This window comes from Mandrillus leucophaeus, unplaced genomic scaffold, assembly GCF_000951045.1.
Source record: "Mandrillus leucophaeus isolate KB7577 unplaced genomic scaffold, Mleu.le_1.0 Scaffold745, whole genome shotgun sequence".
Classification (NCBI taxonomy): Eukaryota; Metazoa; Chordata; class Mammalia; order Primates; family Cercopithecidae; genus Mandrillus; species Mandrillus leucophaeus.
The window spans coordinates 1,111,377-1,134,165 of record NW_012108086.1 but is presented as its reverse complement, the minus strand read 5'-3'; the positions used below and the strand labels follow the sequence as shown (position 1 = coordinate 1,134,165).

Here is a 22,789-nt window from a genome sequence, read left to right as displayed (position 1 = left end):
CTTTTGACTCAAAATCATCTCCAAAAAAAATGAAAAGCTCGAAGGATTAGAAAGTAAGTTGATAACAGAACCATCCAATGCATTGATAAGTGATCACACTCAATACCTATTAATACTCCATAGAGTTTGGACAATTACAGCCCCGTCCAATTAAAATAAATATGCATGAAAATCTTAAACCATTGAATAACAAGCAAACTTAATTTTAAAACATGTCAAAACAAGGTCACTGATTTCTTCATGTTACTACCTTATGTCTGACCACATATTGAAAAACGGGGAAGAAATCTCAAGGGTCATTTGCTGACTGCTTATCAATTAGATTAGAGCCTCTCCGAATGGGCCGATCTCTAATTATATAACTGCGGAGTGATCAGAGGCAATGTCTTTGCCAATGCAATTAACATTTTTTTATGTGAGATTAACAGGATTTGAATCACCTGCATAACTTGCTTACAAGATTAATCTCTCTTGGGACAGTGGTGTTGTTTGCCAGTTGTTTCCGTAAAGTACAGCCCTCAAGTAGTCAGTCTTGTCAATGTAGTTTCAAATTGGCATTTTGGAAAAATCCAACTTTATATGCAGTTATAATAAAGTAAAATGCCAAGTCTTGTTGTAGTTATGTCAAAAATAATCAGAAAGCAAATATACAATTTAACACAAAATACCATAAATCTGAAATGTGGTTGCATAGTATCTCTTAAGGTCCTTAGTTACATGAAAAAAATTAAGTGCCCAGCAAACAAATTTCTCTTTTTAACTGTATTCAGTCATCGAAAATGGCTTTAAAATTGTCAATGACTGTGTTATAACAGCTGTTTCTCAAATGACCATAAAATTTTAAAAATAAACTTTGCTTAACATTATAAAACTAGTGTTATGGCAATAATTACATAGGTAGAGTTCTTTAAGTCCTGGAAGACCAAAGCTATGTAATAAAAGGACATTGGAGTTAACCACTGCTTGTAAACCTTATCTTGACTTCAGCTCAGCCAGAAAGACCTGCCACCCTGTAGTGTCAATTAAGTTGGAAGTCAGATGGCCCTGGTAGGTCTCCTTTTATTTAACTGGGCATGTATGAGGTGAGGGTGGGTTTGATAGTCATGGAATGTGAATTATCATGCCCTTCCAGAAAAAGACTGAATGATAACGATCCGGCTGTCTGAATGTGATTAAATAAATCCTGACTGTATTAGTTTCTTTTTGGCTAGAACTTTACTTGTCTGAGAAAAATCATCCTATGAAGCAAAGACAAATATAGATAAATGTTCTCAGAGGAAAAAAATAAAATGCCTCTCTCACCACCTATTAGAGGCAAAGTTTCATGTTATTGCTGATAACATGACATAAGAGTCTAGGTGAGAGCCCGGACTCTGTCTGTTCATTCCACCATTAGTATTTAAGCACTTAAACAGGGCATGGGACATAGTAGATGCTCAATAAATATACTCAAGAAAGGATTATATTGCCAACAACAATCGTAATAACACCTCATGTTCTTAATACTTAAATTAATACCACATGCTATTAATAAAATACAGATATTTCTTAAAGTGTGGGTCCTAAGGATCTTCTCTCATAGCATTATCTCTGAATATCTCAACTACTCTCAGGTTATCAACTATTGTCTCTCAAAGACTGAAAACCAGCATCACAGCCCCAGTCTCTGTCCTTATCCTCCCCAAAATGGTTAGTTCTCAATCTGAACATCATATGGTGAAAATAATCAGTTGGCACAGAGTTTCCAGTAATCTTTTTGAAGAATAACAATTAAATATGAATTAACAAAAATAGATCATGTGCCATTTGAAAAAAGCTTCCAGTGAAAAGACAAAGAACAATGTGGTATTTAGCCTTAGTGGTGGGGGATGGTGGGGAAGAGAAGCTAAGAGGAAATAAAGGCAGAGAAGCATCACAAGATAATTTTACTTTAAAAAAAGGGTTACTAAAATTCTGAGCTACAGCAAAAGAAACTATCATCAGAGTGAACAGACATTCTACAGAACGGGAGAAAATATTTGCAATCTATGCATGTGACAAAGGCCTAATATCCAGATGTACAAGGAACTTAAACAACTTTACAAGAAAAAACAAACAACCCCCATTAAAAAGTGGGCAAAGGACATGAACAGAAACTTCTCAAAAGAAGACATTCGTGTGGCCAACAAAGATGAAAAAAAGTTCAACATCACTGATTATTAGAGAAATGCAAATCAAAACCACAATGAGATACCATCTCATGCCAGTCAGAATGGCAATTATTAAAAAGTCAAGTAACAACAGATGCTGGTGAGGCTGCAGAGAAATAGGAACGCTTTTACACAGTTGGTGGAAATGCAAATTAGTTCAACTGTTGTGGAAGACAGTGTGGCGATTCCTTTAGGATCTAGAAACAGAAATACCATTTGACCCAGCAATCTATTACTGGGTATATACCCAAAGAAATATAAATCATTCTATTTTAAAGATACATGCACATGTATGTTCATTGCAGCACTATTCACAATAGCAAAGACATGGAATCAACCCAAATGCCCATCATAGACTGAATAAAGAAAATGTGGTACAAATACACCATGGAATACTATGCAGTCAGAAAAAGGAGTCAGATCATGTCCTTTGCAGAGACGCGGAAGGAGCTGGATGCCATTATCCTTAGCAAACTACTGCAGAAACAAAACCAAACAACACATGTTCTTACTTATAATTGGAAGCTGAACAATGGTAATATATGAACACATCGGGGTAACACCACACTGGAGCCTGACAAAGGGGCACGGTGAGGGAGAGTGTCAGGAAGAACAGCTAATGGATGCGGGACCTAATACCTCGGTGATAGGTTAATCTGTGCAGCAAAAACCACTATGGCACAAGTTTACCTAGGTAACAAACCTACGCATCCTGCACATGTACCTGGAAACTTAGTAAAAGTTGGGGAAACAATAAAATAAAATACAAATTACAAAAACACTACTCTCTGCTACAAAGGAACAGGATGCTATAAGTAAGGAGGAATTAGAGAAAAGAAAAACCAAGGAGGTTTAAAATCTAATTAATGAAAACATGTTTGACAAAGAAAAATTTAAAAAAAATTAAAAATTTCATTGAATTGTTTTAGTTGAGAGTTTTCAGATTGAGATTGCTTATCACTTATATAGGGAGGAAGATAAAAGAGTGTCAAACTAAGGTAATGTATTGAACCATTTCAGAACACTGGGGTAAAGAGAGTACCAAACATTTGGAAAGAAAAAAAAAAAAAAGAAAGAAAACTGATCACATACAAAGATACAGGAATCAGAATCACAGATTTCTCAAGAGCATCATGAGAAGCTAAATGATGTTAGAGTCACAACTTTAATATTCTAAGCAAAAATATTATTTAAGTTAAATTCCCTAACTAAAGTATAATTCTAAACTAGAACTCTAAAGTTTGGATAGAGTAAAGGAGTTTTGGTTGGAATGTGCTCCAAGCTTCAGCCAAGCAGAAAGAAGTTGAGAACCCCCCTTCTGAAAAGAGCGGTTCACCAAGAAACAAACACAGCATGCAGAAAACAGAAGATCCAACATTACAGATGAGGAAGACAGAATCAGAATCAGGTTTATGGGGTAGACCTAAGGAATAGCTAACCAAGTCAGATCAGGCAGCCTCAGGGAAGGCTGTAGTGAAGGGGACTTAATAGCTAAAGTCTAAAAAAATAGATTATAGAAGATTTTATAGTTCCTGTTAGAGATTTCAAGAATTCATGACAGGTATAGACAAGCATAAGTAAATGGGAAAAGGGGTTTATTATTAATTCAAAGAAGAACCAAAAGAGTACCAGAAAAGAAATTGGTCATAATACTATAACATTCAACTCACAGTCAATAATATTTACATGACTATAGTAACTCAAATTCTGAATATTAATATAACCAATGTTTCTGAAGTTCATATACTAAAAAGAGAAAAAGAAGGAAAAGTGGAGGTGAGAAGGTGGGGAAGGAGATATAAGTGGGCCAAATCGTCATCTTCCATAATAGGAAGTCAAACAATATATGACATTGATACAATGATAAATAGCAGGTTAAGCACATATTCAGAAATACAGAAACAAATCCCAGAAGAACTAGATAAAACAGAATGTAAAATGATGAGAAATGTGTGTGTGTGGGCGAGACAGTGTGTGTGTGTGTGTGTGTGTGTGTGTGTGTTGGGGCAAGAGATTCCTGTATTTCATTCTAAGTTTTGTAATATTTATTATGTTTTACAAATGTTACACATAAAATAAGTTTTCATGTATTGCATTGATAAACACCTAAAAATCATTTTAAAATCCACATGTCATTTTTAAAAACCAGTTGAATTTTGGATAGCAGTTCTCTGATATCTACTCATAATTAGAAACTGAATTATTTACTTCAACTCTACTTCCTTTGCCATCCGGGATCTTTAGAGCTTAACATATGTAAACTTCCGGGGCTATTCTTCAGGAAGGTGTACAGATTAGCCATAGATGTGAGTGCTATTGTAGACTATGATACCTACTTCTAATTTTTAGATTTGATAATGCCCAGTTAATTAGGATGTTATTTCATGGCCAAAAAATATTAGAAGATCAACCACAATACGTGATTTGTGGAGAATGGCACAGTAACTTTTTAAAATTAGGTCACACTGATCATATCTTTGATATGACCAAATGGCACATTTAAAATATATACTGTTGAAATACTAAACTATAAAACTTCAAAGTCCAAGCCCACTAGAATCAAAATACTTGAAGAATTGAGAAATTCCTTTTCCTAGCAATATGTCTCGGAAAGTAGATAGCTATTATATTGAAAAAAAAAACTTTAATCCTTTCACTGTTTTTCTTGGCATTTACAAGTGAATTACATTTCTTGAACAATTAAATGTTATTTTACTTATACATATACTTATTTTTTTGAACAACAAAATGTTACTTGTTCTGTATAACATATCGTAAGGTAAAGATTGAATTGCAAAGGACATTTAAAAACCTTCTGTAGCTACAGAATGGTTATAGTAGCCAGACCTTTAAAAGTGAAATTGCTGCTCCATGAAAATAAAATTGTATGAAGTATAATCAATTTTACTTATGTAAACATTAGGTCAAAACTGATAATATGTAACAATGCTAAAATGTAAAGAGTTTTATTGGAAAATGTGTATTAGATGTAGGAGTACCAGCGTAAAATAAAGAAGATCTCTCTATTAATAGTACACTGTTTCTTTTACATTCTCTAAGAATAAGGAGCCAAGATACAGAAGGGGTTTCTCGGGCAATACTTGTCACATCCTTGATTTGGACCATCACTTTCTTTGTTGTTGTTTTTCTTTTGGATTTGGATGTTGTTTTCTTACCAATAATGGAAAGTTAGTTTTTCCCTCAACTTAATCTTGTACTTATCACCCCTCAGGTCAGTTCTGACTAGCTTACACCATCTAATAAACATTTCTCAGTTTCCTAAATCAATTCTGCCAGGGGAGCTGCCTCTAGACAAATTCAGTCTCTTTGGATGATAGCTATTTTCGAAATAATTTAGAAGTTCTCACATAACTCTTGACATGTTTAGGAATCCCCAGTAGTTCTCATCATTTCTTTAGGGAAGGTACAGTAAATATTTCATGAGGATGTCTCATTAGTGGTAAGTCTAATTGCTTCAGTAATGACATTAAACTCTTTCAATTTCCTTCTGAAGGCAGTCTATGCTGTAGTAATACAGCTTTTTTTTTTTTTTTTTTTCTATTCCAGAGTTTGTGGTAGTTACAGAAAAACAGCAACGAGTGTTTCTTTAAATAGAAGAGCTGTACTTGTGGGCTTTCAATGCTAACGTTCAGTGACCACTAATATCATATCTTCCCAGGCAAAACTGTATTTTATTCATTACAGAGTGAAGCACATCTTGAGACTCTTACAGAGGACTGCATGAAAGGTAGGGGCAAACTGACACTTGTCTGAGCTCTGCAGGATAGAAATCTACATGCACACTTTGAACAATTTTAGTTTTTCTATTCAATTCCTTTAACGAATTATGGGATTTCTCCTAGTTTTGTCATTTGGGACTTCAAGCTGCTCAGTAGCCGCAGGGAGTGTTACCAGAGATTACCCGGTGCTCAGAATGATTGAAAGGAGAGGTCTGCATTCTGGTACACATGCATAAAGCACAATCTTAACACTTGAAAAATCGCAGACATCTTGATACAGTTCTTTCTGTAGTGGCACTCCCATTACACCATGGGATGGCATCTCCCAAACTAGCAAAATAAGTTTCTTTAGGGACCTATGCAGGGCTTTGGTGCCACACTTGGGTGTGTCCTGAGTAATGACCACAAATAGGGATTTTATATCATGCACAGAAGTAGAGGATTATTTTACTGGTACTGAAAAATAATTTACACATCACAATGATATTTTTGCTCTTAAAATATCACCTAATATCTGCAATAGTAAAATGTGTAATGAAGATTGTATATATACACATGTACATATACATACATACATATATGTACACGTATGTGTGTGCATGTGTGTGTCTATAAATGTGTGTCTATACAGAGGTTTGAACAGAACTTCCGTGTATTCTAAAAGAGTGTTTAATTTTTTAGTATATTTAGCATATCTGTTTTCTCCATTTTTTTTTTGTCATTTTATCTCTCTTTCAATCTTCCACAGTTGCCTTGTAGTATTTTCCTTACATTTGTTTCCTTGACCATCTTTGTCCCCAGTTTTCTCCTTTCTGATACTTTATCCACCATTTATGTGATATGGTTCTAATCAGTTTTTAACCTATTAATTGCATTTATCCAGCTAAGGAGAGCCTTGGTTCTTAAAGTTGAAGGAACAGGAATATCATAACAAAATATCTCATTTTAGGGGTCCTTTTTGTAATTTTGAATTTATATGTGTGCATACATAGTATTTTTATCAATAGTTGAAATTATAAATACTTCAGTTGGAATTTCTAAAAACTGGGAAAACAAGTTTTTTTGTACTATACTCTCTAATTTTTAAAAATCCTTACCCTGTGTCTTGCACATAATAGCTACCTGATAAATGCATGAGAGTGGAATGAATGATAAACTTTAGATAGATGTAGTATCTCAAATAGGCTTTGAGAAAGAACATATTTTTACCTTTTGATGAACTCCAAAATCTAACAAATATATGAACAATGTAAGTTAACTGAAGCTTCAAATAATTTTTTCTTTACATCAAAGCTTTTATTGGAAAGCCAGAAAACAAGATAATTCTAATTTGTCACTGCTTACCAAAAGTCATGAGTAACTGTCCTTATATGGCCCAGGTTTTAATGTTAGTAATACTTAAAAGCAAAGAAAAATTGATAAAAATGAAAAAATTATAATTTAGAAGAAAGTTTTACCAAAGACAGTCAGCTCTGCTGGGTCACTGTCCCTTTCTCCCACCATGTTGGTACCAACACAAGTATACATCCCTGCGTCACTTTTCCTGGTATTGGAGATCATCAGTTTTCCACCACGGATCTGTTACAATCAAAAAGAAAAGAGAAGGGAAAGAAAAAGGAACAGAACAGAAAATAAAAGGTCATTAATAAATAGCTTTGAGCATTTAAGCATATTTGTTTCCCAAAGGAAAGATCTCTCCCATTATTTTGGCATTTGTAGGTATGCTTTCTTTTCTTAAATTCACCCTCAATATAAGTTTCCATACTTTCTTCATAAAAATACTTTTTAAGGCAGCTGTCCTCTCTTTCCTGATCCTATTTTGAGTCTTGTGACTGACCCCACTAAATCCCAGTAGTTAGTCCTCACACTGAAATTCGTCTGAATAAACTGCTATTGTCATTTGTCATCAGAAACACTGATATGCACTTTAAATAATCTAATAAAACCCATCTGAATCAGAGGGATTCAGAAAGTATATATATGTGTGTGTGTATATATATACTTTCTGAATATATATATATATAGAGAGAGAGGCAGTATTCTGGACACTTAAGAGACAGTAGTAAATCAAATGGTAAAAATCTTTGTCTCCCTAAAATTCACATTTCAACTGTTAGTATTAATCATCTTTGTCTCATATTACTTGTATTGAAGAGATAATTCTTGATGAAAATGGCAGGTTGGATAAAAACAAACACAATTTATAAAATGGTAATATGTATTGGTATAAATCATTAGCATCTAATAGGTTCCCCTTCAAGATTTCTTAAATGAGAAGCATTTACTGGCTGATAAAAACAAATGCAATAATATTAAAATATGTGTTTGCTAAAGAGAACATTAAAGCAGAGTTAGGCTTTCAGTAAATGTATAACTCAGTTTCTTTTCCAGTTTTTTTTTTTTTTGGTATTCATTTAATTCAATATTAGCTTTACAAGGATTGAGTGTTCTTGAAGAAATACAAGAGAAGAACATGTTGGTTTTCTCCATTATTTTTTAATTTCACAGGCAAACACAACTCATGTAGGTTGGCTCTTATCAGAGATGTTTCAAGATTTACAACTTGTCATTGCTATAGAAAGGAATTTTCAACTTTTTTTTTTACATAGGCGGAAAAGACCATTAACCTGCTCTCAAATCTGTCTGAGAATTGAGAATAGAATAGAATAAAATGAGAGCTTATAAAAATGGCTACGAAGGTCATTTCTCCTCCCCCTTGAAGCTGAGAGCTAGGTAATACGACTTGATTTGACCAATGGAACTAAAGCACATATTTCCCTGGAAGAAAGGTTCTTGTTCATTGTGTCTTGCCTTCTCTTGCTGAGTTGGAACCCTGAGACCAACATGGGAACCTACTGAACTAGCCTGCTGGAAAATTAGAGATCATAAGGAGGGGAACCAAGATATCCAGCTGAGAGTCAACCAATTGCCCGACTTGTGAGGAAGGTCATCCTGGATTATTCAGCTGCCAGCACCCCTTTAAATAGGCAAGAGCTAAATGCTATAAATATAAACTACCAATCCTTAAACATTGGCTGATTTTACTCCATCATCGGGAGTACATTTTCATAAACTTGGTACCCAAGCAAGCCCACTGAGAACAAAACTCTCTTTGGTAATGTCAATCTCACAGTGTTAACAGTCAGACTAGTGTTGGGTCTCAGAAAATGATACCCCAAAATGTGGTGCTTTGGCTTTCTGAGCACTTTGAATTAAAGGAAATCGTAAGTCCTCAGAAACTTCCTTAACATCAATGTCTCTCTGACATTCCTTTGTTTCTGTCCCCTCCTTTGCCCCAAGAACAGAGAGGGGAGCTTGCTAAAGTTCCCTTATCTGACTGCGAAAAGGTCTTCCAAAAGAAACACAATTGCCCTAAATCCCCTGTCTGAAATCTCATTAACCTGTAAAGATTAATTACCAAAGAAGAAACTAAAGATCATTACCATGCCTACTGGACAGACTGTTCAACTATTCTTCTTGGGGTTGTCATCTGAGAGACTTTATCTACGTAATAAGAAAACCTTTGTTTGCAGTGCAGTTCTGCCCCTCACCTTCCCAGAACTCGTTACCACCTCTCCCAGAGGTCAGAGGAACTTTGTCTCAGGCTATTGTCTATTTGTTGGGCCCATTCATCTTCTATGAAGATCATTTAATCTTCCTCTGAAATTGCCTACTATCCCCACTTCCCTCATCCTATGAAGAGGGTAATTAAGCTTCAACCATCTATCCCTTCTTTGAGTTTTATACTTTGTATGATTCCCCTGCACTTACATATAAATATTTTTCTATGCTTCTCCTTCCATTAAACTGTCTATTGCCAGTTTATTTCAGTGGACTAAAAGACTTAAATCTTTGAAGGGTGAAGGGAAAAATTCTCCTTTCCTCTATACCAGAAACACATGAATATACATTGTTATCTCTTCCACAGCCTATCTGGTTCTGTTTTATGTTGTAATCACACTGTGCACATTGGCCGGGTGCGGTGGCTCACGCCTGTAATCCCAGCACTCTGGGAGGCCAAGGTGGGCAGATCATGAGGTCAGGAGATTGAGACCATCCTCGTTAATATGGTGAAACCCCATCTCTACTAAAAAATACAAAAAATTAGCCGGGCGTGGTGGCGGCACCTGTAGTCCCAGCTACTCGGGAGGCTGAGGCAGGAGAATGGCATGAACCCGGGAGGCAGAGCTTGCAGTGAGCTGGGATCGCACCACTGCACTCCAGCCTGGGCAACAGAGTGAGACTCCATCTCACACACACACAAAAATTATATATATATATATATATATATAAAGACTATATATAAATATAATATCAATACTTTACAGATTTTTTATTAAAATGGCACATTTATTCAGCCAAATGAGAAATTATCTTAAATTAAATATATTCACTCTCAGTTGTACTGAATATAAAAATTTTACTACTGAATAATATCAGAAAGTTAAGCAATTATATACTATTTCTGTGGGTTGGTTCTCACTTAAAAACTTCACATATGAATATTGCATGGATCCTCTGAAGAAATAAAATGATGACATGCCATTCCCCTGTTTCTGTGTGTTTCATTTTGAATATTAATCAACTGATGAATCTGATTATAAATTTCCTTTGAAAACAGTTATTTTTCTGCATGAGCTAACATGCAGAATCAGTCAGCTATTTTGATTTCAATTTTATTTCATATCTATTCAATCTGCTTTTAAATCAATTCATGTATAAAATTTTACTGTTATAAATATTATTTAATTGGAAAAACTGGAAATAGCATCTGAGATATTCATCACCTTAAATTATTTTCACTTATAATTTTTGAAAATGGTGCAAAATTAGATGTAGTTAATGTGGCTTATGGCTATCATTTATAGTTTAACACTCATGTACTGCATGGCTAACAGAAGCTTCTGGAGTTTTTATAAAAGAGCTATAACATCCGCCAGGCACGGTGGCTCACACCTGTAATCCCTGCACGTTGGGAGGCTGAGGTGGGTGGATCATGAGGTCATGAGATGGAGACCATCCAGGCCAACATGGTGAAACCCCGTCTATACGAAAATCACAAAAATTAGCTGGGCGTGGAGGTGCCCGCCTGTAGTCCCAGCTACTTGGGAAGCTGAGGCAAGAGAATCAGTTGAAACCAGGAGGCGGAGGTTGGGGTGAGGGAGATCGCACCACTGCACTCTGGCCTGGGCGACAGAGCAAGACTCCGTTTCAAAAAAAAAAAAAAAAAAAAAAGCCAAATATTGCAGGGTAAAGATACAATTCAGATTGGTGCAATTAATATTTCATGTACTCTGGATTTACATAATTTTTGTCTGTTATAGTCTCATCCAAATGTTTTTAAATCTTTTCAAGGCAGTATAAATTGTAATTAACATTCAAAAACAATTATATTAATAATAAGTTAAAGGATAAAATACATCTATTTTGTATTTTGAGACTGAAAATTCAATCTCTCTGGGCCACGATTTTAATTTAACTCACGCTTATTCTTTCTTCCTTGTCATCAATTCGAACTTTGTCTTTTTTCCAGTAGATGGTGGGTTCTGGGTGTCCCCGGGGAGGCTGGCACTCCAGGATTGCAGGTTCTCCAGCTGCCACTACAACATCTGTGGGGTTTTGTCGGAAGTCATCTCGTAACACTGAGGAAAAATAATTACAGGAAAAGAAAACTCAGCGACGGTAACTAAAGCTTTCTGTTGTACGAGGTCACTTCAAGTCTTGTTTACCTTGTTCTAGTAAAAATTGCCTGGATTTTTACTGAGAACATAGCTACATCCACCTTAAAATATTCTAGAGCCAACATAAATGATCATCAACAGGAGAATGGCTGACTAAATGATCGTGCACCTTTGGTCAAAAATTCAATTTTAAAAATGAAATAAGTCAAAAAAATGAGAAATATTCATGTACAGTTGTGTGATTGATTAAAAAAGCAAGGTGCAGAACGCTTCATTAGTATGATTCTATTTTCTACACAGAAACTCATGTGTGTGTGTGTGTGTGTGTGTGTGTGTGTGTGTATACGCATGTGGTTTGTGAGCCTGCAAGCCTAATGGTCTGTGAGGGAAAGTGGAGTGAGAATTCTTTGAGGAAGTCCTTTCTCATGACATGAACATAGACAAGATCCACACTGTTTTCATTACACTTCAGAAGACAGACTCATAGTTCACCCTTGCAGCGCACTAGCACCCACGTACGCAGGGCTACATTTTCATTCTCTCTGCAACTCCACCTGCCGAGTGACATCTGGGCAGCGTGACATTCAGGGCAGAGATATCCCTTATAGCAGTTTTGCCTGTCTGAAATTTCCTTCCTTTCATTAAGGAGAACAGCAGGTTGGGCCTCCGCTGTAACCACCGAAAATCTGGCATGCCTGCCTCTCCAAATGTCACCTATCTATCTACTTGCGCTTCTCTGCTCCTGACAAGATGAAAAGCCTGGAGAGATGGCTCAGCCCTAGAGGACTGCGTTTATGTGGTAAATCAGAGCTACGTCAATTTTAGGGTAAACATTCAAAAAAGTAGTTGAGATCAGCAAATGTACCACATACTACAACTGCCTCTGCTTTTCCTGACCGGCTTCACTGTTTCTGTGCTTGGACATCCAACACTGACAAGTTTGGTTCCAAAGTACCTCGAGGTAAAATGAACCTACACACACACGCATGCACACACACACACACAGACACACGCACACATCGAGCTGTTTGAAATCAACATTAGGCAGCTTGTGGTAGCCTGGTATGTAAATCACGTGCTGCGAGTGGGGATGAGGTCAAACCCACTGCCCTCCGTGTCCTATAATGAGACCCACTTCAGCACTCTGCTTCTTTGTTGTGCCAAGTCTGCAGGTTAATTGTCATTCTCCAAATAAATAAAACTCCCTGTCCTTAAAAGAGCTCCAGAGAGACAACTCAGTGACTTCCAGGGTTTTTCTTTTCCCGTCTCTTGCAACACATCCTTTAACACGGTTTTCCATCTTAATGAAGTCATGGCCCTTTATGAGATTAGAGAACCTGTGTCTTATTGAAGGAGCAGTAAGAAATAATTCAGCACAAATTGTTCACTCTCAGTTTATAAGCTGATTAATTTACTGCTTTCACTGCTAAAGAAATGTGTTCCTTTTTAGCACTGTGAACTGCATATTTTTGGCCCCCTTGTCTAACTGGCAAGAAAGGTGTGATTTGTATGCATAAGGATTTGCTTCTGAATGGGCTGAGGAAAGCGTGCATTTAAATGTGACATTCATGCAACTGATGAGAAGGGGTTAACACTGTGGTTCCCTCTTGCAGGTAAATCCTCCAGGGAGAGCAAGCTGGTGACTCATTTATATTCTAAATACGGAACACACCTGCCTATTTATGCAACGTTAAGAAGTGCAAAAATATGGTAACAGGGTGATGAGCACCACTACAATATCCGGTACTGGCAACAAATGGTGTTTTGGCAGGCCCTCGATCTGTTCCAAAATGGCACATCTGGCCAGTTGAAGGGCCTTCTCCAGATCTGGTCTCCTAAAAAATGGTATGTCAAAAAGCCTAAGCACAAATGGTACTTAAGACCATTGCAAATCATTCAGAAATACAATGTTACACCAATTTGCTACAATCCATTTTTTTTTAAAGGCCCTTTGACATGAGGGACAAAAAGAAGAAAAACATCATAACAAACTAAAAGGACTGCTACTCTTTAACAATAAAACATGTGTTTATGGCATTCAACAAAAAGGGGGAAAATGACTCCAATTTGCAAATGAAGCCAAGAAATCTAACATCAACTGTAATTTTAGGCTTTCAGACTATTCAGCCAGAGAGTAGGGTGAGATAATGATATAATTGATACCGTACCCTCTTCAACTTGTAATATGCTCTTTGGGGTTTGTATAGCACTCAGTATATCCGTTTGTGTTTGGTGATATCATTTATTTTACCCTAAGTCTTCAGGATATCGTTTCTTCTCTCTCTTTCAGGTGAACAACATGCTTTTCAGCAGGTTCCAGCACAGCAAGCCTAGAACTTATTTTTAGAAAAAGGAGTAAAATCATTTTTACTCTTCTCAAATTTTGAAGGAAGATATGTATATTCTGATATTTGTTTATATGTTTCTGGGGTCTGTATGTACATTCATAAATGTAACAAAAGTAAAATAACATCTCTCGCTTCCCATTTTTGTGCTAATTATTAATTTCTGCCTTGGGTTTTGCCCTGTGCTCTTTATCTGAGCCGATAAAGACAAGAAAGTGTTAGCCACGGTGAAGTATTCCCATGTGTTGGATGAAGAGAACTGAAATGGTCTTGTAAATGTAGAAAATAGCAAAGCAATTTCAAATTGTAAATGTGTGTGTGTGTGTGTGTGTGTGTGTGTGTGTGTATTCCCCCTAAATCCTCTACCCTAGAAAGAACTGAAAACTATATTGTCAAGTGTGGCTTGACAAGTATGTCAAAAGAAGAGCACATACCACTGTGTGTGTTACCCCAATTCTCCATAAAGTCTTTACATATGATGAAGAGAAAGAAATCCGATGAGAGGGTAGCAGTACGTTACGTTTCAAAGAAAAACGATATACTGCTTCCATAATGGCTGCGTTAATTTACATTTATAGCAAGTCGTAGGGGCCAAGGAAAAGCCTCCCCTTTGCCCTCTGATGCTTCACTGAAAAATCAACTCACAAAAAGCAGATTACTTGGAGAAAAGGTATATAATGTATTAGCGTGCCCTGAGGAGAATCACAGAGTAATTGTCTAGTATCGCTACGGTACACCAATGTTATATACTCTGTTTCTTAGGGGAAAGAGAGATGAGGAAGTATAGATACTTTTTAGGCGGATTCAATAAGCTTAAAGAATATACAACAGCCTGGGACAAAGTCTTTTCAGCTCACAAAGGGACCTTGGTTTTGAGGAAAGTTTGCCCAGGTTTGCTGTCCGACTTCAGTCTTCCTTCCTGCAATATCGTTTGAGCTCATGAGCATTCAGGGAAGGGCCAGAGGCAGTGGTTTTCTTCTCTGGTAGGTGCGGACTTTAGGCAGGTAAGAAACTCTGGAGAACAGCTTCATCCTGTGCTTTGAGACACAGAGGACTGAGAGACGGGGGTTTGGAGGAGGAAGGTCAGAGAGATCTTGAGGCTTCCTCTTCAGTTCAGCATGTCCAAGTGCTGCTATAGGAGCTAGAAACTACGTAGGCAGATAGTGAGGGCAAACCAGTCCTCAGCGAGGCCTCCCTTTCAACAAAAAACAGCCCCAAATAATTTCTAACGAAGGGCAGCCTGTAAAACCGAGCTGCAGACACAGAGAAGCAAGCCAGAAGCTTGCACGGTGCATGCTGGCAGCTGCGCCAACACAAAGGGATACCTGGAAGCCAAGTCTGTTCAACACCGAGGCTCCGCCTTCCGCTTTTTTTTTTTTTTGTCACCACAGGTGCAGTAAAGGAGCAGGCAACATGGTGCCAGCCAGGTAGAGAACTCACCCGCATAATAAAGGTTACGGTGGGGTGGCCAACTTCTTCACACACTATGTAAATGACACACCTGCCCCACCGTATCCTTCAAACCCTGTGGGAATCAGACATCGTGTCCTCAAGCTCATCTGTAAAACCAGCCGCCTCTGGCCGCCAACTGGGAGGTGTGCTCGGAACCCTCCCTCTGCACAAGGGAGCGTTTGTCCTTTGCCTGTTAAACTTCTGTTCTTAAACTCACTCCCTGTGTGTCCCTGTCCTTGATTTCCTTGGCACGAGGCAGCCAACCTCGGATATTACCCCAGACACTGCTTTAGTGACATATTTCAGGGTATCAGTTTCTGAGCCCCAACAAACTATACAAGGGTCTGCTTTTCTCAACACCCTCACCAATATTTATCTTTCATCTTTCAGACAATAGCTTTTCTAACAGGTGCACATTGTACCCAGTAAATATATAAGACATACGATTGCTTGTCAAATAAAAATACAATTTTTAAAATTTCATTTAAAAAGAAAAAGGACACAGTAGGTACATTTTAATATAGAACTTGCTTGCAGATCTAAGATAGAATACAGGGTTCAAATCTCTGTGGAGTGGGGTGGGGGGATAGGTAAATGGCCAGAACCCAAATATTCATTTCCATATGTGAGCTGGAAAACACATATAAATAGTTCACTTAGCTAATCATAATATAACCTGAATTATATTTGCCTGTTTTTTACATTGGGAGGCAGGATGACTTAGGAAATTATTTTGGAAAATTGGAACATTCTAAATTACTAGAGGACTTGATACAATATAGTTCACATCTATGACATAGAGATTGTATCGAACGTTGTAATGTGCTCAACACACTCCTATGAATTGGTTAACAAATATATTAAGAAGAATGTCATGAATGACAAGTGCCTGCAGTAGGCCCTTGCTCTGTTCTCCAATGGTCACTCCCTTCTGTTATTTATTCCCTTTGTATATCCCCTCCCCTTGAGCATGAACTAGACCTAGTGATTTACCTTTGATGAACAGAATGTTACAAAGTGATAGGATGCCACTTCCAAGATCAGGTTATAAACGATTGCGACTTGCATGTTTTAGCGCTCTCTCTCTTTCTCTCTCTCTCTCTGTCTGTCTCTCATTGGGGCTTAGAAAATGACACCCCAAAATATGCCACTTTAGACTTTAAACTAAGAGCACCCACTGAATAGCAAATAGAAGAAAGGGCTTTCTCTAACGATCCCCTGTCTACCTAAAGATCCTGTCGTCCAGAAGATATTCAATTATTTGAATTCCTTTCTCAGATATCTCATTAACCAGGGGAAACTGGTGCATACTGCAGGAGGAAAGACCAGAGTCGACACTGCACCCAGAGCCCAGGGAAACTTCGTCCCAGGCCACCCTTTGTTCTTCAGACCCATTCATCTCCTCAAAAAATCACTTATTCTTCTAAAATTGCCTGTATCTCCCACTTCTTTCTCCTCTGTGAAGAGAATAATTAAGCTTCAAGTATTTGACCTTTCTTTCAGTCTCATATTTTGTGTGGCTTCTATGCACATGTGTGCGTAGTAAATACGTAGCCTTTTTCTCGTGTTAATATGTCTACTGTCAGTGTATTTCAGCAGACTAAGTTATTGAATCTTTAGAGGGAAAGTCTGAATTCCTCTCTTACTCTCTTTCACATACTTCCTCTGATCATGCAGGGTGCCATGTTGCAGAATGGAGAGGCCTGTTTGGCAAGGATCTGAAGTCACCAACGGCTGGCAAGAAACCAAGGCCCTCAGTCCAAACACCCTTGAGGACTCAAGTCACCACTGAATTTTGTAGCAATTTGTTACGGAGCAACAGGTAACTAATAGAGTGCCTTTAAAAAGTTTTATGTCCAGCTATGATTTTAGAGCTTATATCTTTGACTCCTGCTTCCTTATAATCCCATATTCTTTCCCATCCCAAACCCTGTCTGTTTTGTCTTAAATCAATAGTTCTTAGAATTTTTTTTTTAACCTCGGTCTAGGCAAATCACTACATAGTCATTTCCATCTTAGTTTATTAAAACAAATTAGTAATGACAATGAGGTGAGATTGTATAATTAATGGACTTCTGAAAGATATATTTCTAAACCACAATGTGCACATGACCCCAAAGAAGTTATTAGAAGGGTAAAGCCTAAAATGTTACTGATAAAAGAACTGGCACACATCACTGACTAAAGAATACTATCTACAACCAACTACATATTGTGCGAAAGATAATCTAAGAAAAAATTGTAATGAAAAGTATGGCCAACAGCAGTTGAAAACCACAGGCAACCCAAACAACACTGAACACAAGGGTTTCTTGCAGGCAGGTTTTGTCTCTGTGTATGTGTCGGAACTGCTGGGGCTACGTGGCACAATGACATCCGGACTTCTCAGTAGAAGACTGACCTCTAGTCTCAAGCAGTTCCTTATAGGACATACATTTTAGTTTGTGAATACAGTTTCAGTAAATTATGATACATAGAAGGATACTCAGGAGCCTTTACTTATCCGTACATATAATATATATAATTATGTGCCAATTTTCAGTAAGAATTTTTTAAACTTGCTTTTAAAAATTAACAGGCACATATAATGACGCTTTTAATCTATTTTTAAAATAACTTGTTCTATGATAATAGCCAAAATTTAGTGAGTACATACTATGTGCCAATGACTGTGTTATGGATATAGAATAGGTCATTGGAGACTCATCTATTGTGTTAGGTAAGTACAGGGTTTGAACCCAGTGTGTCTGACACTAGAATTTACACAGTCATTATGCTGCACTGATTTGCAATATCATCTGGGTCTATTTATCCTCTCTCCACTGCCCTAGTTCGGAATGTCCTTATCTATTCCATGAATTACTGTAAGAATATCCTATTTGACCTTTTTCTCTGATTTCTCCTTTAAACTTTCCATTGTAGCTATTATGAGTTAGCTAAAATGCAAATGTGATCATGTCAATTCCCTTTTTAACACTTTTTAATGGCTCTCAAGATACAACTCTCTCCTTAATATCTGTCTCTTATACACATCTAGATGTGTATAAGAGACAGATGATGGAACACCTAATTATCATTGGACGTTGGCATATGATAGGCTTTCTGCCTGAAAGTCACTCCTAGCTGTCCCTTTGTTCTCTTACTTTCGCCTGTGTCTTTCTGGAGTACATACTCTTCGTTCCGCATCAGCTTTGGACTCACTCACCTGAAGTCTTTCCTTATCTACTTAACTGGACTGGGTAACCCTCCAAAGAGCTCTCAAGTTGAAGGGTATCAGAAAAGTTAACCAAATATTGTTGATTGGTTGACTGAATTGATGTGCTCTTCTTTGAGATGTGTATTGCAGCCTTTTTTTATTACATAAAATAGACCACAAGGTTTTAATTTGATTTTAAAATGTCATTTATGAAGAACAGTTTGAGTCGTTTGGAATTGAGAAATAGAATCCTTGGCTTGCCTACCTACATGCTCATGTATCTGTAAAATGAAAGCCAGACAGTTCAAGAAGGTCAGAAATCAACGACTCAAAGAATAAAACAGATTTATGTCAGCCAGAAAAACCGGTAGCACAAATTACAGTCTATCATAGTAAATTATTACAATGGATTAAGAGGAAAAAAAAGTGATGGCCACTCATAAAACTAGCACAGATTATTCCCCCAGCCCTACCAACACCACGGCCGCCACCACCACCACCAGTTACCACAGGGAATGACTGGATGTAACCCCAGCCAGCAAGCAGCTCGGAACTTCCACTCTGCACGTGAAGAAAGCGCCCTGTCTCTTCCTAGACGACGTGGCTGTAGGTGGCAGCCATGCTTTGAACCCAAGGGGAGCTCGAGCCTCAGGATGAAACTGGAACTATGAACGGAGTGTAAAAAAAAATCTGGGTTTTTAAGGACATGGCTGGACAAACTAATTCTGAAAACCGTGCTAGCTCTGGACTTTCTAGATATGCTTCCTTTTATATTTAAGCCAGTGTAAGTTTCCCTTTTCAACCAGAAGCTCCCCACTGACATGGCATAATAATCTTGTATTTTTCTGAAGTTTTGATGATGAAACAACTGAATAAAGATTGTCATTCACAAGGGACTACTCTATTACATTTGGTACCATTGAACAAAATGCGGTCAGGATGGGCTAGGCACCAGTTAAATAGACAGTAACATCTGAACCTGTGGGCATAAGTCATAAGTGGCTTCTTCTGCACAGAAGGGGAATGGGAAAGAAAGAACTCAGTGGGGAGACATCCGGGGGCCGCTGTGCAGGCTGACACTCTGGCACCCTGTAGCACGCTGACAACACCAACACGAGAAGCTCTCACCCCACCTCCAGCGAGAGGCTGTGTATGGGCACATTCACTGAGCAAACGATCCAGAGAAACCGGCGGTATGAACTGGAACATGTTGAATAAACAAGAATGCCCTGTGACTTGTTCATTTTCAAGTCACAGCATTTTGCGAAGTCTAGTATTCTGTGGGGAATAAAACACACAGACACACGCACAATTCACCCAGGAGGAATGGCCAGCCTGGAGTTTCTTAGCCAAGTCTTTATTCTTGAATCCTTTTTTTAGCCGTGTTCTGTCCTCACCCACAAGATAATTTCAAGTCCTGCGAAGAGTGCCAAGTCTTCCTTAATGTTTTCCATTAATGTTTAGAACTTGCTGAAGGATTCTTAGAAATTGCATGGAAACATTGCGCTCTCTGTAATTTGTATCCATAACCTCTGTAATGCATATGTTCTCCTTGGGGACCAAGTGTTGAGATCATTCATAAACTCTTGGATCACATGTGGCACTGCAAACTGGTGACATCTGACCACGGCAGACTCTAGGCCTGTCTCTGGCAATCATTTCCTTTGGTTTGCAGTTAAAAAGCCAGCAGTTGGCATGCCTTCAACAATTGGAAGTCCTATTTTTGGCAAAGCCTAGCATGTGATATTTGACAGGGATCTGCAGAGCCTACCCATTAGCTTATGAGGAAGCTGTGGATTGAAGCTAATTAATGTTTAATCAGTTCCTCTTTTTTCTCCCTTAAAGAGCCATCGCCCACAGAATCATTCACATGGCATTGCTGCCTCCAAAATCACAGAAAGCTCAAAGAAACCAGATCAAGTTAGAGATTGTGTCCAAACACAGCATGTGAGGAGGATGGTTTCTAGCAATGCTAGTACTAACCTAACATGTGCAAGGCAACGCCTTCCTCAGGTGCAGAACAAAAGCCACCTCACCATGCTCCCAAAACACTCTGCTCTGCTGCACGAGCAACTGCCTTTCAGCACTGCCCCGTTCAGACACAACTGTCTTGGCTTGTTCGAAGCAATGCTTGTAACTTTGGGCATAAGAAGATATGATACAGTCAATTCAAAATGAAGAACTACACAGCCTCGCTTACTGTTTTTAATTAGTGTTTTTAAGATGATAACAAGGGGAAACACCAGATTGTTTCAAGCTTATAATACGGCCTCCTACTTTTCTGAGATCTGGGTTTGGGGATAGATAGCGAGATAGAGAGATAGAGAGACAGAGAGATGATAGAGCCAGCAAGCCCACCAGCTTTAAAGAATTTACATTTACAGGATGATTACAAATAACCATCTGTCTGCATCAAGCTTTTCAGTCTGGTTCAGGTCCCGTGGGCCTAGCTCATGTCTTCAGACAGAGTACGTAGGCTGCTAGGCACCGGGTCAGCGCGTTATGGGTGCTCTGTAGAACGCCTACCTTGTTTTCCTGCTGCTTCTCATTTTTCTCCAACTCTCTGCATCCCCTCCTCATTTAGCCCGTACCTTACCATTAGACCAAAGAAAACAAAAACTAAAGTATTAAATCTCATTCATATATATTTATACAAAACTTGAATTCAATACATTTGTTTACACGTACACTTAAAATATATCTATGTATGTATTTAAATCCAAATTTCAAGATTCATTACTGACTTATAGCTATAGTTGTCCATTTGAATAAAGGAAATAAAGAGTGTTATCAAGTACCTATTAATGTGCTGCATTATTCTGGATCCCAACAGATCGCTGCTCTCCTCCCACCTTGTCAGTCCTTATCTGAAGATATTAGCTTTCACAGCATTCCACCGCACAGTTCACAGAGGTACAGAGAGCTTCAGCAGCATCTTTTGTCATTCTAGCTTCTCCTGGTATCAACGTGTTATTGCTCCGATATTTCTCTACCGTCCTGTATTCTGATGTGCGTGATCAACATGAATTACAATGCCAAGTAACTGCCAGATGTCATGAGTTATAAACTCAATAGTCTAAGGATTATTACACATTAGGGCACCCTACAGTGCAAGGGTGTCCTGGAATTTATGTGTTATTTATTACCTATTGGCAGGGTCTCAAAGTAATCTCACCCCTGCTGATGAAATGAGGGTTGAAAGGAAAAGAAGGTCAAGGTCAACCTTCTTTGCCAGTTACTTCAACACTACTGTTGCTTTATCTTTTTTTCTCCTCTACCTGAAACTCAACACATCTCTGAATAGAGTAGAAATATAATTATATCTATGGGCTCACAACTTGATTCTGCCAATTTCACCCTTTCCATCGTTTTAGCTATTTTAACAACACATTTTGTAACCACAACCGTTGGAGGTCCTAGATAGGGGGTTCATGTGGATCACATCATAATCCATAAACTTAAAAATGAGCAGTTTGAGAGTACATGGTGTATGTTCCTCTTTTGCACTGGTACATAACCAAAGCCTAACTGCATAGATTATATTAGAATTTTAAATTTAAAAAACATATTCCACATGCTTGTGGATTTTTTGGTCTTAGTCTTCCAATATTAAAATTTGATATGTCCACATCACAAAATATGGGCATTACACCATCACGAATTTTACTGAATTAGATCCAGTTTGGCATCCTATGTTCTTCAGGAAATGTTCTACTTGATTGCTACATGACAAGAGGCTTGAAGTGTATCCTAATTCAGAAGGTATCATATTGATTTTTAAATTCGCTGATTAAAAATAGCTCTATCACTTCTCTACTGTATCCCAAACCCAGTAACCTTCTTTTCTTTTGCTACTAAATGAATTCCGAATACAGTAGTTAACATTCAGCAATCTCATTACCCATCTACCATAAATCTTCAAAAGCATCGCCATCTTCTGACAGTTCAGCAGAAGAGGAAGCGAGGAGCATATCCAAGTACTTTTTATAACTGCAAATGTCCCAAATACCAAATTTAAATTACCTCAGAAAATTCATATTACACCACTGACAGTGATTGGAGAACAATGTGCTTGAAGATCTTTGTTTACTTATGGAAAGCACAATTTCTTATATTCCTAAAGACAAACTGATATCAAACAACAAATACTGAGTATCTTTTTAAGGTATAAGTAATACTGAGTTCT

At 37.8% G+C, this 22,789-nt stretch overlaps 1 protein-coding gene across 5 annotated transcripts in view; it reads right to left on the bottom strand.

Annotated features, from left to right (window-relative positions):
- Positions 1 to 22,789, bottom strand: part of ROBO2 (roundabout, axon guidance receptor, homolog 2 (Drosophila)) — a 625,987-nt gene that overhangs the window by 169,831 nt on the left and 433,367 nt on the right. For all 5 annotated transcript variants that reach the window (XM_011966113.1, XM_011966115.1, XM_011966117.1 and 2 more), the window contains exons 3-4: positions 11,414 to 11,571; positions 7,387 to 7,507 (exon numbers count right to left, since the gene is read on the bottom strand). In XM_011966113.1, the coding sequence (XP_011821503.1) occupies positions 7,387 to 7,507; positions 11,414 to 11,571 (279 nt within the window). The remainder of the gene's footprint in view (positions 1 to 7,386; positions 7,508 to 11,413; positions 11,572 to 22,789) is intronic.